At 37.7% G+C, this 20,402-nt stretch overlaps 1 protein-coding gene across 3 annotated transcripts in view; it reads left to right on the top strand.

Annotated features, from left to right (window-relative positions):
- RGL1 (ral guanine nucleotide dissociation stimulator like 1) overlaps nt 1–20,402 on the top strand; it is a 244,339-nt gene that overhangs the window by 152,721 nt on the left and 71,216 nt on the right. For all 3 annotated transcript variants that reach the window (XM_012736017.2, XM_012736000.2, XM_012736028.2), the window contains one exon: nt 14,574–14,782. In XM_012736017.2, coding sequence (XP_012591471.1) covers nt 14,574–14,782 — 209 coding nt within the window. The remainder of the gene's footprint in view (nt 1–14,573; nt 14,783–20,402) is intronic.

The raw sequence follows: 20,402 nt of genomic DNA, 5'->3' as shown, positions 1-20,402 counted from the left end.
AAATAGGTAAGTGCTATCGAGAAATTAACCTAGGTAAGGTGACCTGGCGTGGCAGGGGAGGGTGGGTAGTGTGACACCCATGCTGGAGGGGTGCTCCAGGGGGTTTATCTCAGGGGTCACTGCCCCATCAGAAGAGATGGATGGTGAAACCGAGACCAGCCTGAACATATGCTCACAGGGGCAGCATTTTAGGCAGAAGGAGCAAATGCAAAAGTCCTTAGGTGTGAATGAGCTTGCTGTGTTTTAGGAGCTGAAAGCAGGCCAGTGCGGTTGGGGCCTAGAGAGGGAGGGAGATGATTTTGGTAGTGAGGTCCAGCAGATAGGCGGGAAGGGCCTTGGGAACCCTGACAAAGGCTGGATTTCACCGCAAGTGTTATGGGAAGCCAGTGGGAGGTTTGAAGCAGGGAAGTGGCACCATCTGATTTGTGTTTTTAAAAGATCACTATGGATGCCATAAGGGTAGTTTAAAGGCGTGTTTATTTTAGCAGTCCGGCTAAGAGGTGATGATTAAGCATTTTGTGCTTTTATTATATTTGTACAGACTTTTCTTGCTTATAGGTACAAATTTTTTATTTGATGAAATTTGGAAGAATCAAGTAAAAGTTATTTAGGCAACAGCATAATGTCACTAGATAGGTTTGTTAGATAAACTTATTTTTATCTTAAAAATGTATTTACTCAATTAATATTCATGAAGTACTTATTACTAATGTGGTTATAGGCTAATTTCAGAGGGATGAATATTAACATAAATATGAAGAGTCTTCACCTTCAAAGATTCCACAGTCTAGTGGAGGATACCTGTAAGCAAACAAATGCAACGTACTATTATGAATAGAACTGAAATAAATGTTCTGTCCATATCTGTTGGTGGACAGACATCTATACTCATTTCTGTTGAGAATGTACCTGGAGTGAACTGCTCAGTTGTAGGAGAGGCATGTGTAACTTTAGTAGATACTTTGGCTTTATTCTAAAAGCAGGATTAATCTTTTAGAAAGGATATTTTGCCTACTGATTACTGGTTGAAGGGGCAAGATGAGAGGGCAAGTGAGACTAGTTAGGTACTTGTTATACATATTCAGTTATAGAATGAAATCTAAATTGAGGCAAAGGAAATGAGGTTGGGAAGGAAGAATAGAATGGAAAGATATTATAGGGGATGGGACAGGGTGGATTTTGGAGGTGGGGGGAAATGAAGGAGTATGGATGATTTGCGTATTTGTGACTTGGATCATGAATTAAATCAGAGGCTGGAGGAGGGTGAGCTTTTAGAGGAATAAAATGAGTCTCCTTTTGTATGTATTGAATTAGAGTTGTCTATGAACTATTCAGGTGAATGTGTGGCAATTAGAAATTCAGGTCTAGAATTTAGAAGAAAAGTAAGAACTGGAGATAAAGATTTAGGAGTATATATATAATGACGAGAAAGAATATAGCAAAAGAAGAAAAGAGGATTGCAGTTGGAAATATTTCCATATTGGTGGTAAGTGAAGGAGGAGGAACTAGTGATGAGCCTTTGGATTCATAGGAGACTTTGAGGGAGATGAGGTAGTATCATGAAGTCTGACTCTGGGTCCAGACCACTTGTATTTGAATCCTGGCTTTGCCACTTCCTAGCTGTGTGACCTGGAACAAGTTACTTAGCTTGTCTGGGCCTCAGTTTTCTCATCTATAAAATGAGATAGTAAATTTATCTGAAAACTTATGCAGTTTTCTCATCTGTAAAATGAGATAGTAAATTTATCTGCTTTATAAGGTTATTATGGGATACATACAAAGTACTCAGAATTATTAATTGTTGTTGTTTGTTATTCTTGAGAAAATGATCTTTATAAGCAAAAAGGGCAAAGAGTTCTAGGAAGGAATTTTTTTTTTTTTTTTTTTTTTTTGAGACAGAGTCTCATTGTGTTGCCCTGGCTAGAGTGACGTTATCCGAGCTCACAGCAACCTCAAACTCCTGGGCTCAAGCAATACTACTACCTCAGCCTCCCGAGTACCTGGGGCTACAGGCACGTGCCACCATGCCTGGCTTATTTTTTCTATATATGTTTAGTTGGCCAATTAATTTCTTTCTATTTATAGTAGAGAAACAGGGGTCTCGCTCTTGCTGAGGCTGGTCTCGAACTCCTGAGCTCAAATGATCCTCCATCCTCGGCATCCCAGAGTGCTAGGATAATAGGTGTGAGCCACCACACCCAGCCTCTAGGAGGGAATTAACAGTGCCAATTATACAGGGATATTATAGAAGGTAAGTGATGAAACATTTCCTTAGGATTCTTCCACTTGGACAAAAAATGAGGGCAGAAGCAAACTCTGTAGGTTAATCTTAATACCTTCCCTTTTTGTAGGAAAACCCGTTGAATGTCATAGCATAATCATACAAGAAAGATCACATGGTTTACTTGAAAGCATCTCAGGTCATTGACATGAGTATTAATAATACCTTAGTTTATTATATAGTTCTTTAATTTCAAGCAGTTCAAAGTGTAGCCCACAGTTTTTTTTTTTTTTTTGAATCATCCTCATAAGATTGAGGTGAGTTAAAGAAGGTAGAGGTAATATTATTCTTAGTTTATAAGTGAGGAAACAAAGCCTTAAGGTCAGATGACTTTGTCCAAGCTTGTATTAATCAACTTCTCCTTTATCCCATCAATAAACCTTATTTGTCTTCGTTTTCACACTGTCAAGCATAGTATTTCTCAAAGGGTAATCAATGAATCTGCTACATTTAGAATCTCCTAGGATGTTAGTTAAAATGCAGATCTCTGGGCTTTATTCCAAGTCTAATACTCAGAATTTCTAGAGCACAGGCTCAGAAATCAGTGTTTTCACCTACCACTCCACGTGATTCTTGCAAACTCTTTAGTATGTTCGGAGAAACAGGCCTTTTTTATTTATGTTCAAATGAATCCCCAAATGGATGTTGTTTATTAGTGGCATTTTCCACAAAACACACTGTTAAAATATTTTATATTCAGAAACTCAAACTACTATAACTAAAACTTCAAAACCTTTTTCTGAACCTATTGTATGGTTTGTTGTCTTGGTCAAATTGAGTGTTGCCTTTGGTGAAATTGATTTGACCTATGCAAATGAATAGTAGAATCCATCGATACGTCACCGTAGCACTGCTTGCTACGGTGTTGCAGAGAAGCTATGCCCAAGGACTGTATTTATATCAGTTTGGGTGATGGTCTCATCTGCATTAGTATTTATAGTTATGCAGCATTGATTAGAAAGAGTCGCTCTATCTGTATTCGTAGCTTCTGTCTACGTGCATATGATGATGAAATCAGCCACATCTCTCTATGGTGTTTCCAGCACCGCAGCATAAAACGCTCAGGGTCAGGTAGCTTGAAGACTCTGTCCCTAGGGGACACTTACTCTGACTCATGAGAGCAAGCCCAGGACCAGTCAGTGATGGGCTCATGAATCTGCTTTCTTGTCATTTAGTTGAAAAGGAGGAACATTTATCCATGTGGGCTAGCACCTTGTCTGTCTGGTTCTTTGTTGTGTCTCTGGCTTCCAGAAGCCACATAGTAGGGATTCAACAAATATTTGTTGAATGAACCCACTCCAGTGTGTTTAGAAATGCACAAGAACAGCTACATCAAAAAGAGTTCTCCTATCCCACTGCTGAGATACATAGACAGCACTAGTAAGTACTTGATTAATTGAACTGGAACCAGAAATGGAATCTAGTTTCTTGCTATTTTTTCCTTTCCTGACTGCCATCATTATCATTGGAATCCCGGGGTTGTAAGAGGTCTTATCCCTGTCAATTCTGAAATCCCCTCTGCAACGCTGCTGTGTATTTACCTAGGATTTATTTAATGTGGTGTCATACATATTAGTACTGAGCTCTACACATCCCTTGTCTTCCATGTCATTAAATGAAAAAAATTCACATTCATACTATAATCTCTGCTATTAGGCTTCCAAACAGTAGAGATCCTTTATTTCCTTTATAGATTTCCTTAGTACCTCATTTGAGTCCTTTGTCCAATGGAGGCTCTTTTCGTACTGTTTTTACTGACTGACATCAAGAGGAGGTCATGAGCCATGGGAACGATGAGTATATTATTAGAAGGATAAATCTTTTCTTTACAACTTACATACCTATCTTTTAATATATATTTTTGACCACCAGTATCTAGTGAACAAAATGTTTGCTTTTTCAGTTTCTATTCGTTTGGAGAAATTGGATCTGTGTTTTTGACAGTTATCAGTCCTTTCTTTATTCTGCCTTCTTTATTGTTTTTAATGTGTCAGAATGTACAAACTATATATTCTGGCTATATTCATAATCTATCATATTGCCGTTCTGTTTTCATTTCCCTTTCTTTCTAAAAATAGAATGATACTGTCTTTGGACTACCTAGCAGGTAGGAAATTAATTAATAATCTGGGAATCAGAGTGGAACATGAGTGTGCCCACGGATTCCTACTCTGTGTTAGGCATACAGCTCTGACACCGGGGTCCTGGCTTTCTTTGAGCTCTTGATTGAAAGTATTCATCTTTCTTAATTTACTCATTTAAGAAACTAATAATGAGAGGGATTTTTGTTTTCCTCCCAAGAGAGTCTTTGGCACTAGAACAATATTTTTCACCCTTTGGTGTTAACGGTTTCAGTCAGTGTCAAGAGGCAAGAAGGAGAATACTAGAGAGCATTTGATGTAGTAAGACCTAACTTTTGGTAAAAGTAGTTGGGGTAGGGGAAAGAAAGTGAAAAGGGAGGGATTTTAGTATTACATACAATATTTTCTTTTATTTGTAGAGCATTAAATATCCTGTAATCTTTCAACATGCCTTTAGATCTGTCATCTGATCTTACCTCTTTCTTACAACAATCCTATGAAGTATGCAGATTCAGAACCATTGAGTTCTGATACTCTTGAGTGTACAGATACAGAGATTGAGTACCCAGTACTGTATTGCTTTGTGTTTTTAGACAACACACCACAATAGAAAAACAGGGCTGGTTTTATATCCTGGCTTTGACACTTATGCTCATTGGCTGGGTAACTTTGGGTGTGACCCCCTCACTTCTCTAAACCCCAGTTTCCCCAAGTAAAGTAGGAATAATTCTTATACAAGAGGGTTGTTGTAAGAATTGAGCATTTGACCCACAAGTGCTCAGTAAATATATGTTGGCCACCTCTTTTCTTCCTTTAAACTTAGGGCTTGAGGATGGTTTTCTTAGAATTAATTTACAGCTTATGAAGAGAAAAACCTGGAAAAAAGGCAGTTTACTTTGGTGTATCTTTCAGAGAGATGTGCTCAAGATAAACTAAGTTGTTCTTTATAACTTGCTCTGGGTTTGATCACCAGAGCAAGTGGGTGATCAAAGCAATAATATGCTTAAAAAATACCTGCTTGCTCTATTGGTAGCCAATTCTAGCAAGCCCGTGATCTAGGAATGTTACCTGTGCCAGATACCGTGCTGAGGGTTACAGTACTTGCCAGAGGCCCCTTGTCCCAGAGCTTTGTGCAAACTATTAAGCTACACTTTACATCTAAATTTGTAAGTCCCATAGACTTTAAAGATTTAATTTTTGAGGGGAAAGGAGCAAGTTAGACAGTGTCATGACTTGAATTTTGAGATCCAAGGGAGTAATGATTTTATTGGCATCTTGATAATGGGGCTTTGATTTTTATCTTTGAACATTATGATCATAGGTGATAATAATAGTGAGAACTAAGTGTTCCCATAGGAATCCCATAGGAAAGTGAAGAAGATAGAGTCCTTAATGTGGCGTAGAACAAGAATCAAACTCACAGACTTTGCTTTTACGTTTGGAAACACCAGTCAGTTGCCACCCCTCCTCCCACCCCGTCTCCAGCAGAAGATTGGTGAAGGAACACTTGCAAATCTCACAAAGAGATAAAGCCCTATGGAGCTGTCTGTGGGATTTATGGCATGCTGGGAACGCTTCTGGGCTGTGGGGAAGCCTTTCCATTCATAGCAGGCTTCATTCACAGAGAATATTAGGTCACACAGAAGCTCACTGCCCCCTGCGGCCCTTTCCAGACAGAGATTGGCTGGGCTGCACAAAAACAGAGTGGATTCCAGAAAGCCAGGACACCTGTTAACCTGGGACCTCAGGATACGAAGACCTTGGACATTTGAGGCTCTGAATGAGAGAAAAAGGAGGGAGTTGTGAATTTGGGATGTTCATTGTGGATTCTAAACTGTATGTGACAATTTGTGATGCTATTTGGCAAATGCAGCAGTGACCAATTTAGTTCAGACTTTCATCCCTCTCTGCAACTTTAAATCCTTGAACTTCTCAAAATAGCATGTGGTTTCTTGCTTTTATAAAGTAGATAACCAAGACATTGAAAGTTTAAGTTTTTGCCCTACTTTCCTTAGTAAATTGGTCTCAGAAATAGAAATGGAACCAAGTTAATTCATAGTACCTTAGTCATTAGCGTTCTGCGTTTCAAGCAGAAAAGTATCATAATAGTTAAATTATTCTATTTGGAAATTGTGGTCAGCAAACTTCTTAATATCCACTTAATTTGAATCTGTCTCCTGGGACACTTGGGAATCCTTAAAGGATGGCCAGAATGTCAGAAATAAGAATTTGTGTCAGAGAAGATAGAGTCTGTTACGGATTCATGTTGGATCAAGACTCTAGGAATACTGCTATTTTTCAGGAGATGGAAAATACAACTTCCTGTTTCCTCCAGAAGGGTTCCTGGACTCTATGGGGGTGATCTAGGAAACCCTGCTGAGACAGGATGGCAAAGGGGGATGGGATTTATGTGTGACAAAACACTGGCTATTGTTTGTTATTACAACTCCCTTAGCATTTTCCTGAGGATGAAGGGTACTCGTCATGGAAACCTGACCACATGGCTTCATTCTAACTAGCAGCTTCAAGCAAGGTCAACTCTTGGAGATCTTGTAATTGTTTTTAGAAAGCACATTCATTCGCCATGCACATGCTCCTTTGCCTCTTCTTCCTCCACATTTCTCCTTTTTTACAGTTCAGAGGCATAATTTTCCATCTTCTGTAAGGTCAGAGATCACTGTGACAACACAGATGCCTTAACTGGAGTTACATAGAAAGAGAAAAACGTTCAATCAGTGTGAAGGTCTCTCTTGAACTTACTATGGAGACAGTCTGAGAGGGACCCCTGAGTGGTGGTATGCTGATAAACTGGCTCTTCAAAATAAGCCCATATTTGTAGCATTTGCTAATTTCTGTAGTGTAACTGTCCCCACAGTGCTGAATTCACACTACCAACATGATGCCATTGAACATAGAGTCGAGAAGGAATTTACCCAGTTGTTTGCACAAGGGGTACAAGCTGGCTTCAGCATAGCACTGGCTAATATGTTTGCGTAATTGGAAGGTGCAGATGTTGGCATATACATGAATCTGGCATTGAAGATTTCTTCTGATTTCTCTGCCCAGAAATGCCACCATAGATCAAGCTATGTGTGACTTTGCTACATGTGCAGGTGCCTCTTCTAGTGCTTGTCCTCTTTACTCTTGGAACCCTCTGAATTTTGGTATTCATCCAGATCCCATCCTCAGTCTATTGCTATTGTTACTTGACATACTATGCCTGGAACTGAATCTGTTTTAATTGTTGTAAGTTCTACATATTTTCATCTTAAACACTTCTCCCAACTTTTAGATTATAACTGCCTGTTGTGTACCATTGGCAGGTCCCCAAAGATACCTCAAGTTCTGTGTTTTTAAAGTGAAATTTAGTACCCCCCAAATCTGCGTTCCTCTCCTCGATTTTCTTTCATGTGAGTGACACCATTACCTTTCTAGTCATCCACATTAGAAATCAGATAAAGATATCTGATTCATTCTTTCATCTTTTATCCTCTACATCCAATTAATCACTAAGTCTTGACAATTTTCGTTTTCATTATTTCTTAAATGTGTCCCTTCCATCTACCAACTTCTCTATTCCTATCCTCATTGTACCAGTTAAGGCCCTTTCAGTTGCTCATCTGGAATATCAACAACTTTTCCTACTGATTTTCCTGACTTTAATACTGTCCTCTTCAAATCTGTTCTCCACATTGATTTCTCTGACCATGCTTAAAACATCATCTTTGGTTTCCCATTTCCTGTAGAACATGGAGTCCCAGCTCCTTAGCACGAAATCCAAGTCCTCCATAATCAGATAGTCCCCTGCTGACTCTCTGGACAAAGCATCCCCTTTGTTGTATTGCTTCTGCAACCATGGTGTCCCCCGGTAGGGGTGGAGAGGTGCCATACCTTTCCTCACCCATCATCAGGGTCATGGCCAACATTTATATAACAAAAGACAGGTTGCCAAGAGAAAAGTATAACAAACGTATTTAATCAAAGTTTTACATGACACGGTAGCCTTCAGAAATGAAGCCCAAAGACCCAGGAAAAAGTCTCCATTTTTATGCTTAGGTTTGATGATGGACAGCCATGTAGAAATATAACTGGACAAAAAGGGCATGATTTAATAGTAAATAGACTGAGGGTGGGGGGCACCTAGGAAGGCCTTTCTGTTCAAATTCTTCTTGGCCTCTCTGTATAGCTTTCCTTCATCTTGGGCATGGGGCAGGGACCTTTCTGGAATGGGATCTTATGACCTACTATCAAACAAGGTAGTCAGAGAATTTATTTATGGCCAGTTCCTACACGAAAAGATGGGGAAAGGCTAGAGCTATATTTATAGGTTTTATGGCTTGCTTTGGAGAAGAGGGGTTCTAGTGTCTATGACCCGCCTTGGGGAGGGAAAGGAGGAATTATGGTTTCTATGACTCACTTCAGGGGAGCAAGAAGGATGGGAGACAGGAAGGCAGAAGGTCAGAGAGGGACTTTGCAGTTTCTTTCAGTTCAAAGTCCTTGGCATGCCAAGGTCCATACTTTGGGATATCATTTTCTTTTTTATATTTCAGCATACTATGGGGATACAAAAGTTATGCATATCGCCCTTTCCCACCTTTCCCCCCCAGAGTCAGAGCTTCAAGCGTGTCCATCCCCCAGACTGTACGCATTGCACTCATTGTGTATGTATATACCCATCCCTCCTCCCCCCTCCCATCTGCCCAACACCTGATAAGTGTTATTCCCATATGTCCACTTAGGTGTTGATCAGTTAATACCAATTTGCTGGTGAGTACATGTGGTGCTTATTTTTCCATTCTTGGGATACTTCACTTAGTAGAATGCATTCCAGCTCTATCCAGGAAAATACAAGAGGTGCTATATCACTGTTGTTTCTTATAGCTGAATAGTGCTCCATGGTATACATATACCACATTTTATTAATCCACTCATGTATTGATGGGCACTTGGGTTGTTTCCACGTCTTTACAATTGTGAATTGTGCTGCTGGTAAACATTTGGGTGCATGGATCTTTTTTATAGAGTGTCATTTGTTCTTTTGGGTAGATGCCCAGTAATGGGATTGCTGGATCAAATGATAGATCAACTTATATTGCTTTAAGGTACCTCCATATTGCTTTCCACAGAGGTTGAACTAGATTGCAGTCCCACCAGCAGTGTAGGAGTGTTCCTATCTCCCCACATGGGATATCATTTTCTGAGTCCCAACACCCATCACACTTCTTTCTTCTTAATGGCTTTGTTAGTACTGATCTCTCTGCCCTGCTGTGCCTTCTCTGACTTTGTGAGCTCCCATTCATAATTTAAAACCCAGTGTAGGCGACACCTATTCAGAAAGCCTTTTCTGAAGCCTTGTTTACACTGGGTCCCTTTTGGGGCTTCCATGGCATCCTGCCTATCTTGCCGCCATTTCACATTGTATTATAATGGTTTCATTGATTCTGTTTCCTCCATCACACTGAACAACTTGGGTGTCAGAACTGCATGCAGCTTACCTTTATTTGTCAGTGCCTAGCACATAGTACAGTTTAATTCATGGCTGAATAAGTAGATGAATAAATGAAAGAGACATCCATTCTGTATATGCAACTAGCATAGGGCTGTTAGACTTACCAAATAAAAATACAGGACACAGTTAAATTTCAAATTCAGATAAATACATTTTTTTTGTATGAGTAGGTTCTAAATACTGCATGGAACATACTTACACCAAAAAAATTATTTATTCATTATCAATCTGAAACTAAAATTTCACTGGGCATTCTGTAATTTATCTGGCAACTATAACTCAGCGAAAAAGTAAGTCCACACCCAAAGTAGAAGTTGACATAAAGCAGAAGCTTATGCTGAGCTTGACATCACAGGCCCTAGAATTTTTTTTCTTTTTAAATAAACTGCCTACATCTTAGAACATCCCATGTTTAAATAGTGCACTATAGGACTCAGGTGTACTTGTTATAATGTTATGCTGTATGTCATTACATACATGATTTCTGCTGAGAGAATGGAGTTTTTTGTTTGCGGGGCAAGCAAATTTAACATACGCATTTAGATAATACGGAAGGATGAGCAGAGCTTATTTGTGAGTCAGCGCATGGGACCTCCTATACATGTTGAGTATCCCTAATCTGAAAATTCAAAATCTCTGAAATGCTCCAAAAATCTGAATCTTTTTGAGTGCTGACATGATGCTCAAAGGAAATGCACACTGAAGTATTTTGGATTTTCAGAATAGAGCTGCTCAACTGATGAGTATAATGCAGATAATTTCAAAATCCAAAAAAAAAATTGAAATCCAAAACACTTCTGGTCCCAAGTACTTGGGATAAAAGACGCTCCTTCTGTGCTGTGGTGGGTTGCTGTTGTGGCTGGGTAGTGGTGTAGGGCATTTGAAAAGGGAGTATACATTTTAGTGTTGGAATTTTGAGATGATGTATGGATAATAATGTATACCTTCTAAAAGTCTATAAAACTTGGGATGTGGGCTTTAGATATTCTTAGGGAGTTAGCAACTAAAAGAGTGGTCACTGTTCACTTTGCTGCTCAGGCCAAGATGGCTGAGAACTGATACAGTGAAGACGGAGCATGACTTGGAGGACTCCATACTGTGTCCATGCTGATGTGCTTGTTTACTTAACATGTTCTCTGTTAAAAGTATCAGATGACTGGAGTATTATTTGGATTGCAGGGTTTTTTTTTTTTTTTTTTTCAAATTAAACACCCAAGTTGTTAACAGTTTATGTTTTAGGAGGTGAAAGAGTATATTTCTCCATGACTGGAAACAGGATTGAAATGTGACATATTTCATCTCTCACACTCTCTGTCTCCTTTCCCCCTCCTGCCAAAATTGATAATTATGGAAATTCCAAGGCTAAGATACTTGGGCAGAATTTTTGATATTTATCCCATAGGAATCAGACATACTCTCTTAGAAAAAGCTGAATTCTAATGGCAGAAAGATTAACCAGAAAAACAATCATGAAACATTTTTGTGGCCTCGGTATCATGATCTTGTCAGTAAAGCGACGGTCTGTGATTAAATCCAGATTGAGCTGTTTCCTGTTAGTGTGCTAACCCACAGGGCAAGCTCAGCCTTCCCTGTCTTGCTTTCTAAGTCTGGGTTATTAAACACTTGTCTGCCAAGGGTTTTACCTCTTTTCTCTTAAACTTCAATTCCAAGATGTTAAAATAATGCAAACAAAAACAGGTCCTAAAGTCTTTCTTAAAAGGATTATGGACCTATTGAATCTTTTGCTGCAAAAATGAAACTTTAACATTTTAACTTCTCCAGTCTGGCCATATGACATAGGGTATTTTTTTGTGTTTCTTCCTTTACAATTTCATTTCAAAATAATTACAGTAGTAAGCAGATAATTTTAAGTTTTTGTGTCATAAAGGATGTACTTACTCTATTTTAATGTTGGTAAATTAGAACTCATCTTGAAAAACCTGGTCTTGCCCCTGCCATAACAAATAGATGTCAAGATATTGAGCAAATCTACAGAAAATGACATTAAACAAATGCTCTGACACCTTAACAGGCATTGTTAATTTTTGTGAGAATGACTTTAGGCCCCAGAGCAATTCTGTACTTCATTTTATGATATTGTCATTGATGCTCAATCATTGCATTTACGGAATGATTTTTAAAATCTAAATATTCAAAGTATTTTATTAACCATTCTGTTAAGTCAAACATAGTTCTTCCTAATGCACAGATACAAACACTGAGGCACAAAACTGTTAAAAGGACTTTTATGGGAATCATGTATGCATATTAAAAATTTTTTTCAGAGTAAAAGGAAGACCGAAAGGAAGAGATTGGGTTAATGAGAAACATAATTCCATTCCCAAGGGAGGGCTGTGGCTTCCTGCCAAATCTGCTTTCTGGCAGGAAAAGGGACCCACTTCATCAGGTCCTTTGACAAGTATTTTTCTCTGTGTTTGAATTTTTGGTCACATCAATACTCAGTGAAAAATGAGTTCTTTTAAATAGTCATTACTTAAAATAAGAAAGATTTAGTTTTAAAATGCAGTTTGCCTTTGTAATAAAAAAGAAGAATCATTAAACTTCAAAATTGTTAGGTAAGGAAACCCTGACATTATCACAAGATAAAGAAGCTTGATTTAGAATCAGATTTTGAATATCCCTAACAACTGAGAAACCATTCTTTTTATTGTTGTTAATGTTGACATTGAAGTATAGTTCTAACTGCTACTTTTTAATATTATATGTTCATTGCGATGCCAATTTTTGTTTTTTAAAAGAAAAGTAAGTGATAAATATGAATTGAGCTTTAAACGCATTACAGTAATTTACTAAGCCAACGTTTTCTAAAGTGTGTTCCTTCTAAAGTTCTCCAAGATGCTCTTAGAATAAAGAGAAATCCATGTGGAAATGTCATATACTATATCCCTCTCTGAATTTAATAACACATGTTAACATAATAAAGACTTTGAGAATTCTGCAGTAAAGAGATAGATGTCTTTGACTTTATTGAACTCTGCAGTTCCCAAACTTGACCACGGGACTTTTTTTTTGGAACTAGTGTTTTATAGCGCACACTTAAGGCAACACTGTATGTAATTAAAAGTGTAATTAGAGTTTGAAACCATATATCTTTTTCACTTATTGTTTCTGGTTAAAGTTAATTGGAGCTTCTGGGGAACAGATGGGTACTACTAGGTTTGCTCTAAAACTGTATGTAGAGTGATAAAGATCAGTTATTAGGCCATGTCTGAGTCAACAGTCTTAAGAGGCCTAAGGAAACATTTGATATTTTGCCTGAACCAGATCCTTCTCCTTAGAAAACTTTCAAAAATGAAATAAAGAAATAAAGCCATCCATCATATAAGCTAGGGTCTTAATTTCAATTCCTGTTAGCAGTTAGACATGATGACATTAAGCTATTCTAACCCCCTTCTGAAAGCGGTTGCCACCACTTCCATCTTTCTGAAAGCAATCCCATCTGTTAATTTCCCTCTCGTAGTTTAATTTCTGACGGGCCAGGGGAGGAAAAAGCAAACATGCCACTTAGCACAACATCGTCATTAGCGATTCAGTGCTCTCTTCTTTGCTGTCTTCTTTAATTTTCACTTCTGATTATTTCAGTGTAGGAAAATCTGATATAAAACAATTCAACTTATGATTCAGAAAAACTGCATCGGATGCATTCAGCTTGTTTGCATCACTTAGAATAATTATTTGCTTCAGAAAAAGATTTATACAGAGCTCCTCTCTGTAAGTTTCTCTAGTGCCTACGAAGGACAAGTTAGATTTGGAAAAGCATCTCTATATCATTGGTTAGGCACAGATTTACTGCAGGATGTAAGGCACACAAATATTTTTCTTCAATTTAATTCTCTTCCATCATACTCAATTTTTAAGCTTTACAGATTTTATTACCAATTAATTTTTATGTATACTGATTTATATCTACCAAATGATAGTTACACCTACCAATATTATTTATAGTTTCATTCTCATGTGATAGCTACCTCTCATGAGTAAATTCTTCTCTTATACTTTGCAAGTTTCCAGAAGGCAGGGTCCTACACCCACCCACCCTTCTCATCACTCCCCAGAGCTTAAGCCAGTGCTGCTTGGTACGACCATTTCTCCAGCCAACTCTGTTGACCGCTGGTGATACTGAATCAGAATGCACATTGCCTCCTGTAGACTGAAGAATGTCAGCTCATGGTCAGATCTCTGGAGATTTCCATGGATAACGTACTCCTACCATGGCTGATTTGTTTTCAAGCTATCAACATGATGTCAACTGGCTCACATACATCTTAAAAATTTAACAATAGTCTCTCCAAAGCCAGTATGAGTCGGCTCCAGCACCCCACTGTCAGAGCTGTCTTTAAGAATGAGCTTGAAAACTTGCCTTGAAACAGTACAAAGGGACTACTTGATAACATTTGCTAAACTTGATCCTGGATCACAGAAAACATCCTCAATAAAAATGTGCACTATGAAGTAATACCTCTACTTCTAGGGAGGCAGGGAACACACATCCACACACCCACCACTTCAGCCCCACACTAAACTCACAGGAGAGAGCATTGTCTTACATGGCTGTAGCAAAATGAAATAAAATAAGAGAGATGGGGAGCATGATGGCCTATGGCCTTCAACTATTTCAATGTTTTCAGTTTTACTTTAGGGAGTCATTTCTCCTAATGATAATCATTAATTTATTACATAGGTTGAAGGGGACCAGCTGCCTCCAGGACATACAGTCAGTCAGTATGAGACCTGTAAGATCAGGACCATAAAAGCTGGCACCTTGGAGAAGCTTGTGGAGAACCTACTGACGGCTTTTGGGGACAATGACTTTACCTATATCAGCATCTTCCTGTCAACGTACAGAGGCTTTGCCTCCACGAAAGAAGTATTGGAACTGCTGCTGGACAGGTAAGAATCCAAGGGAGTTTACAAAATAATAGAAACGTAAAGCTGTGTGCTGCATGAAGGCACAAGGTTACCAACCACCCCGTCTGCCGAGAGCGACTCGTGGGGCAGGATTAACTGGAAGGAAGGGCTTTTGGAATGAATGGCATGAAGATTATTCAGGAGCATGTATGCTCTGTTTCTGGGGGAAAAAATTCATAAAAGAGTTAAGAGGAGCTACCATAAATCTAGATTCAGTTGTTTTTAGATTTCGTTTACTATTTTCCACCCTAAATTTCTCTATATTTTCATAATTTTGTGTAATTCCAGTAATCAATTAACCAGTTATCTTGTTGCACCATTGTGGGGATTAAACGTGCTAATATGTACTAAGTGTGGAGTTCAGTCCTAGACCCATAGGAAGCAGCTAATGAACGGTGGTGGTGATGATGGTGATGATAACTAGTAATAATCACTGCGTATGGGCTGCGCTATGGATATGCACATAAATATCATCCCCGATCCATGTTGTTAAGGCACCTATTGCAAATAGTACAGCAATGGACATTGTAATTTATGTATTGCTAATTAATCTTTATATTTTCATCCTTATTTTTATTTTATTTATAATTAAACTTGGTCTTTTAATTAATCATTAAATTAACTTGATATTGGGAGGAAGAAAACTGTCAGCCAAACAATTGTTTTTGAATCATGGGAATCCTCATCCTTATGTATTCGGAGGTTTCCTGCATAAGGAAGGAAATGAGATAGGGTATTTTTGTTGGGCTTGTTGAGTATTGATTTTTGTTAACAAGGTTTTTTTTTTGTTTGTTTTGTTTTTAATTTTGAATGTAATCTCTGGTCATACTAAAAATTCCTATCCCTGGAGATATATCCTAGGGTATAAAAATCAATGCTGGCATTTTCTCATATTGCCACTTTTTCCCTAAATAACATTTATTAGGTTTTTAAAAATACATATTAGTAGAAAGAAGAAAATTAAAGATACCACAATCTAACTAGGCAAATAACACATATTAACATTAGAAAATAGAAGTAATCTATGTTTATGGTGAAAATTTCCATCAATCCACTAAACTATAAAAATAAAAAGTAAAAAATTTCTTTTTCTCCAAGTTCCTGTTCCATTCTTCGTAGGTAATCACTGTAAACCATTCCTTTTGTATTCTTCCCAAATTTTTCTGGGTGTATATAAATGTGTGTATGTATACATACTCTCTCTCTCTCATATACTATATATCATATATATGATATTTGTTTATATATTAATATATCTACTACATGGCATATATACTATATATGATATAAACAGAATCACAGTACACGGTCTGTTCTGTATTTTTCATTTTTTATTTATCTATGTATCTTGGAGACTTTTTTACTCATTAAACAAATTAACATATATAAAAGGCTTAGAACATTGGCTGGCATATTGAAAGTTCAAGAAATGTATGTTCTTATTTCAAAATCAGTACATACAGATGGATTTATCATACTCTTTTTAATGACTTTATAGTATTTATTTAAATGGATTATTCTGTGGATAGGCATTTAAACTCCAGTTTTTTCATTTGTGTTTAAAATTTTATAAACAGTGCTACAAGAAGTTTTTTTGTTTTTGATTTTTTTTTTTGAGACAGAGTCTCGCTTTGTTGCCCAGGCTAGAGTGAGCACCGTGGCGTCAGCCTAGCTCACGGCAACCTCAAACTCCTGGGTTCAAGCAATCCTTCTGCCTCAGCCTCCCAAGTAGCTGGGACTACAGGCATGCGCCACCATGCCCGGCTAATTTTTTCTGTATATATTAGTTGGCCAATTAATTTCTTTCTACTTATAGTAGAGGCGGGGTCTCGCTCTTGCTCAGGCTGGTTTCGAACTCCTAAACTTGAGCAATCTGCCCGCCTCAGCCTCCCAGAGTGCTAGGATTATAGGTGTGAACCACCGCGCCCGGCCAAGAAGTGTTTTTGAATATATATCTTCTGAGTAGTTGTTGGAGAATTCTATAGGATAATTTCATAGAACAGTGACTGATGGGTCAAAGTATATTAGCATTTAAAGATTTGAAAGCTATTGTCAGGTTGCCCACCAGAAAGGCACACCGGCCACACTCCTGGCAATGGAGAGGTGGCCCCTTCTCTCATTCCTCACACCCTTGTCAGCCATGGAAGCTTTCAGCTCTGCCTTTGAAACTACCTTGACCATGAACTGACCACTAAAAAATGGTAGCTCATTGCTTTTGAATTTATGCTTCTCACATTTATGAGTGAGGTTAGTATCTTTCAAAATACTTATTGGCCATTTGTGTTTCTGTGAACCGCTTTTACTATCTTTTGACTATTTTTCTTTTGGATTGTTTTCATTAATTGATCATCTAATTATAACTGTATATTAAGGAAATTAGTTTTTTGCTTAACATATGTTGAAAATATTTTTTCCTAATTGGTCCCTTGGTTTTAAAAGCTGTTTAAGATTCTTTTTTTGTGAAGCCATTAAAATTTTTTATGTAGACATATCTATCAGTCTTCAGAAATGCCTTTAATAATCAAGTTCTATTCCAATGTAAGTAAGGTTATTAATAATAGTGGGTTTTTCCTCAAAGTAATTTTCCTGTAGATGTATATAGAGTGAATTTATTTGGACCAATGGTTATTCATATGTTCATATTCAGGAATGTCTATTTTTTATCATACATTGATCTAGTTATGATAGAATCATAGATAGGAAGTTCTATAGTTTTTTGCATAGGAGCACTTGACAAAATATTAAGCCTGGAGTACAAATTTGGACCGATGAGTCATTTCTTTCATAGATTATTTGCTTATATTATAGCTCATACCTATAAGTAGAAATTGAAAAATTTTATGCATTTTCTCTTTTTGGCAATTCATGTTTCAAAAGGATACAGAATGCTAATTGTTGGCAAGCAGTATGAGGAAATAACTCAAAACATAAAAAACCCTACATAAAAAACAAGTTTACTTTGGAATTGGTAACCTCTTCTATTTATGGGCTGACTGCATTGATCACAGGCCCCAGATGTCCATAGTCAGCAAAGGAGTGCACGTCAATTCCAGCTGTTTATCCCAAATAGTGGACATACACACAGGAACTAGAGTGTTTAGTCTGTGACTCATGTTCATCCAGCTTTTATTTGATGATTGTTAAAAATCTTCTCTTTGTTCTCCTATCATAGTGGATAGATATTTTTGAATTGTTAAAGTACTAACTTGATTTTTAAATAACATAACATGAATTCAAACTATTGTTTAAGGTATAACTGAATGAAGAGTTAAGATTTATCTTGTACCATTTGATACAATGAATTTAATCTCATAGTCTGATCCTTTGTTCGCTTCTGAAATGAGTGGAATCAAGTACTAATGCCTGTAAAATACCCAGCATTCTGCAAGACACCGTGCAGATGGAACTCAGAAATACAAAACTTAGTTCTTGCCTTGAGATAGTTTATGGGTGTATTTACTGTGAAGCTGCTAGTATTTAACCTCTAGGGCCCCTCACTTGAAATACCCTCTATATAATTTTATATTCATAATTTTGTAATCTTCTTCAGGAGGACCCCTCAAATCACATATGCTCTCAAACCACATATCCATAAAACCTAGATCTACTCACTATGAGTACTTATTATTTTACTGCAAAAGATAAGGCTTGCATTTATGAAACAAGTAGATAACCACTTAAGATGGTATAAAATGAATTTCTAACATGTTCTGTAGATAAAACAGAGTACAAGAAATAGAGAAATAAATCCCATTTGCTTCCTCTGCAGAAATTTGGATTTGTCCATATATGTACAAATCTCAACATGAATATTTCTTCCTTGTGCCATTTCTTACTCACACTGATATCTTGTGGCCAGGCTTCAGTCTTGATTGAATGTAACCAAAAAGCACATTCTATGAAACACTGAGTTCTTAAATTGGTTGTTGGGATTTTTAATGTCTATAATCAAGAGGAAGCAATTACATTGTACAAACTTGCCTATTCTGAAGATAAACATTGAAATATTATTTTCTTGTCAGTAGATTGTGATAGACTTGTTTCTAAGTCTCTGATACAATTTTTAAAATTATTTCTTTTGGTTTCTTAATAGTAGATGACTTATCTTTTTTTTTTTTTTTTTGAAATTAACACTGAGTTTTCACAGCATGTGCTAATCATATAACAAGTAGTCAAGAATGTATTGAAGGCAGATGCTACCGTATTTATTTCCCACCAGAGAAAAGCTTATTTGAAGTCAAGCTTTGATTTCCCTTAAGACTTCCAATCATGTGGCTTTTCTTGTATGGAACTGTTTGCTTTCTTGGATTTCTTTTTTATCTTTTTATAGTTTTTTCATTCTCTTAATATGAGCCTTCATGATTGACCAATAGACAGTGGTTTGAAGTCATGTTTGGCTAATCCCATGTGTTTGTTTATCCTTCACTTGGTGTGATCAGCATTTCACAAGGACTCCTTTTTCCTGTGCTTCTCACCATGGCTCAGAGTTAATTCTAGACCACACTGGCTTCCTATTAGCCCAAGAGAAAGTTCTTGCATTGTGGGCTAGCTGTTTGTGTTGAGGTTCTGAGATTTTATTTTTTCTAACTTCAAACATACACTCCACTTAAAAATCTACTCTTCCTACCATATCATTTAAAAAAGTAATGGGCTTAATTAGATACCACTGAAAATGCCCAGCTTCAAATGTAGAGAGAAACCTACTCCAGCTAGTGATCCTTACTGAGAACCATGAAATGTTTATATAAATATTGAGACTTTTCTTCAGACAGCTGCCATAGTAGCTACTCTCTGGGCTATTTCTTGAACATTCTCCCTTTCTCTGATACACGTCTCTGATCTCAGAAGCAAGCAGAATCCCAGCAACAGACAAAGTAGGGGTGAACTGGGTCTCCAGAAACCTTTGCCAAGCCACTAATGGCACTCCGGTCACGGTGTGGAGAGCACTGAGCAATAGTTTGAATTGCTCCCTTCCTTTCAAGAGAATTCTCCCAGTGGAGGACTTTCGAGGAGGATAAAGGTTAAAGCCATTTGTAAACATTCTTCTTTAAGATAATCTGACTTAACTTTGCTTGTTTATGTCACAGATACTAATTCAGCAGGTCTTTGAACTGACTTCTCCCTATATTTGCTTGCCATGCATTTTCACACACTTTATCTCATTTAGTTTACTTGTTATTACCCCCGTGTTTATAGAGGGGAATACCGTGGCTTAGAAACATTCCATCAGTTAGTGGCAGAGCTGGAGTCCAAACCTTCTCCTTTCTGCCTCAGAAGCTCCTCCCAAGCATCACCTTATTACCCCCTTGAATTGTTAATTTTAAAAGGAAGGGGTTACATCCTTTTTGCTATTCCCTCAGTTGATTTTCCATAGAAAATGCAATTCCTGAGGGCCCCTCCCTGCACACCCTTGTGGGCAGTTCACTTGACCATCAATGCTCTGCCCCACTCATCTACTCAGACGGTATCTGTCGGCTGTTTAATATGTGCCATGGACTGGACAGGTGCCGTGTATATCATGGGGGACAAGCCTGCTGTAGCCTCCGCCGTCTTCTTGCCTAAAGCCTAGTGAGAGAGAGTCACACTAAACAAGACAGCATGC

This window comes from Microcebus murinus, chromosome 23 (assembly GCF_040939455.1).
Source record: "Microcebus murinus isolate Inina chromosome 23, M.murinus_Inina_mat1.0, whole genome shotgun sequence".
Taxonomy (NCBI): Eukaryota; Metazoa; Chordata; class Mammalia; order Primates; family Cheirogaleidae; genus Microcebus; species Microcebus murinus.
The sequence above is the reverse complement of the archived record's forward strand: the minus strand, read 5'-3'. Positions and strand labels throughout refer to the sequence as shown.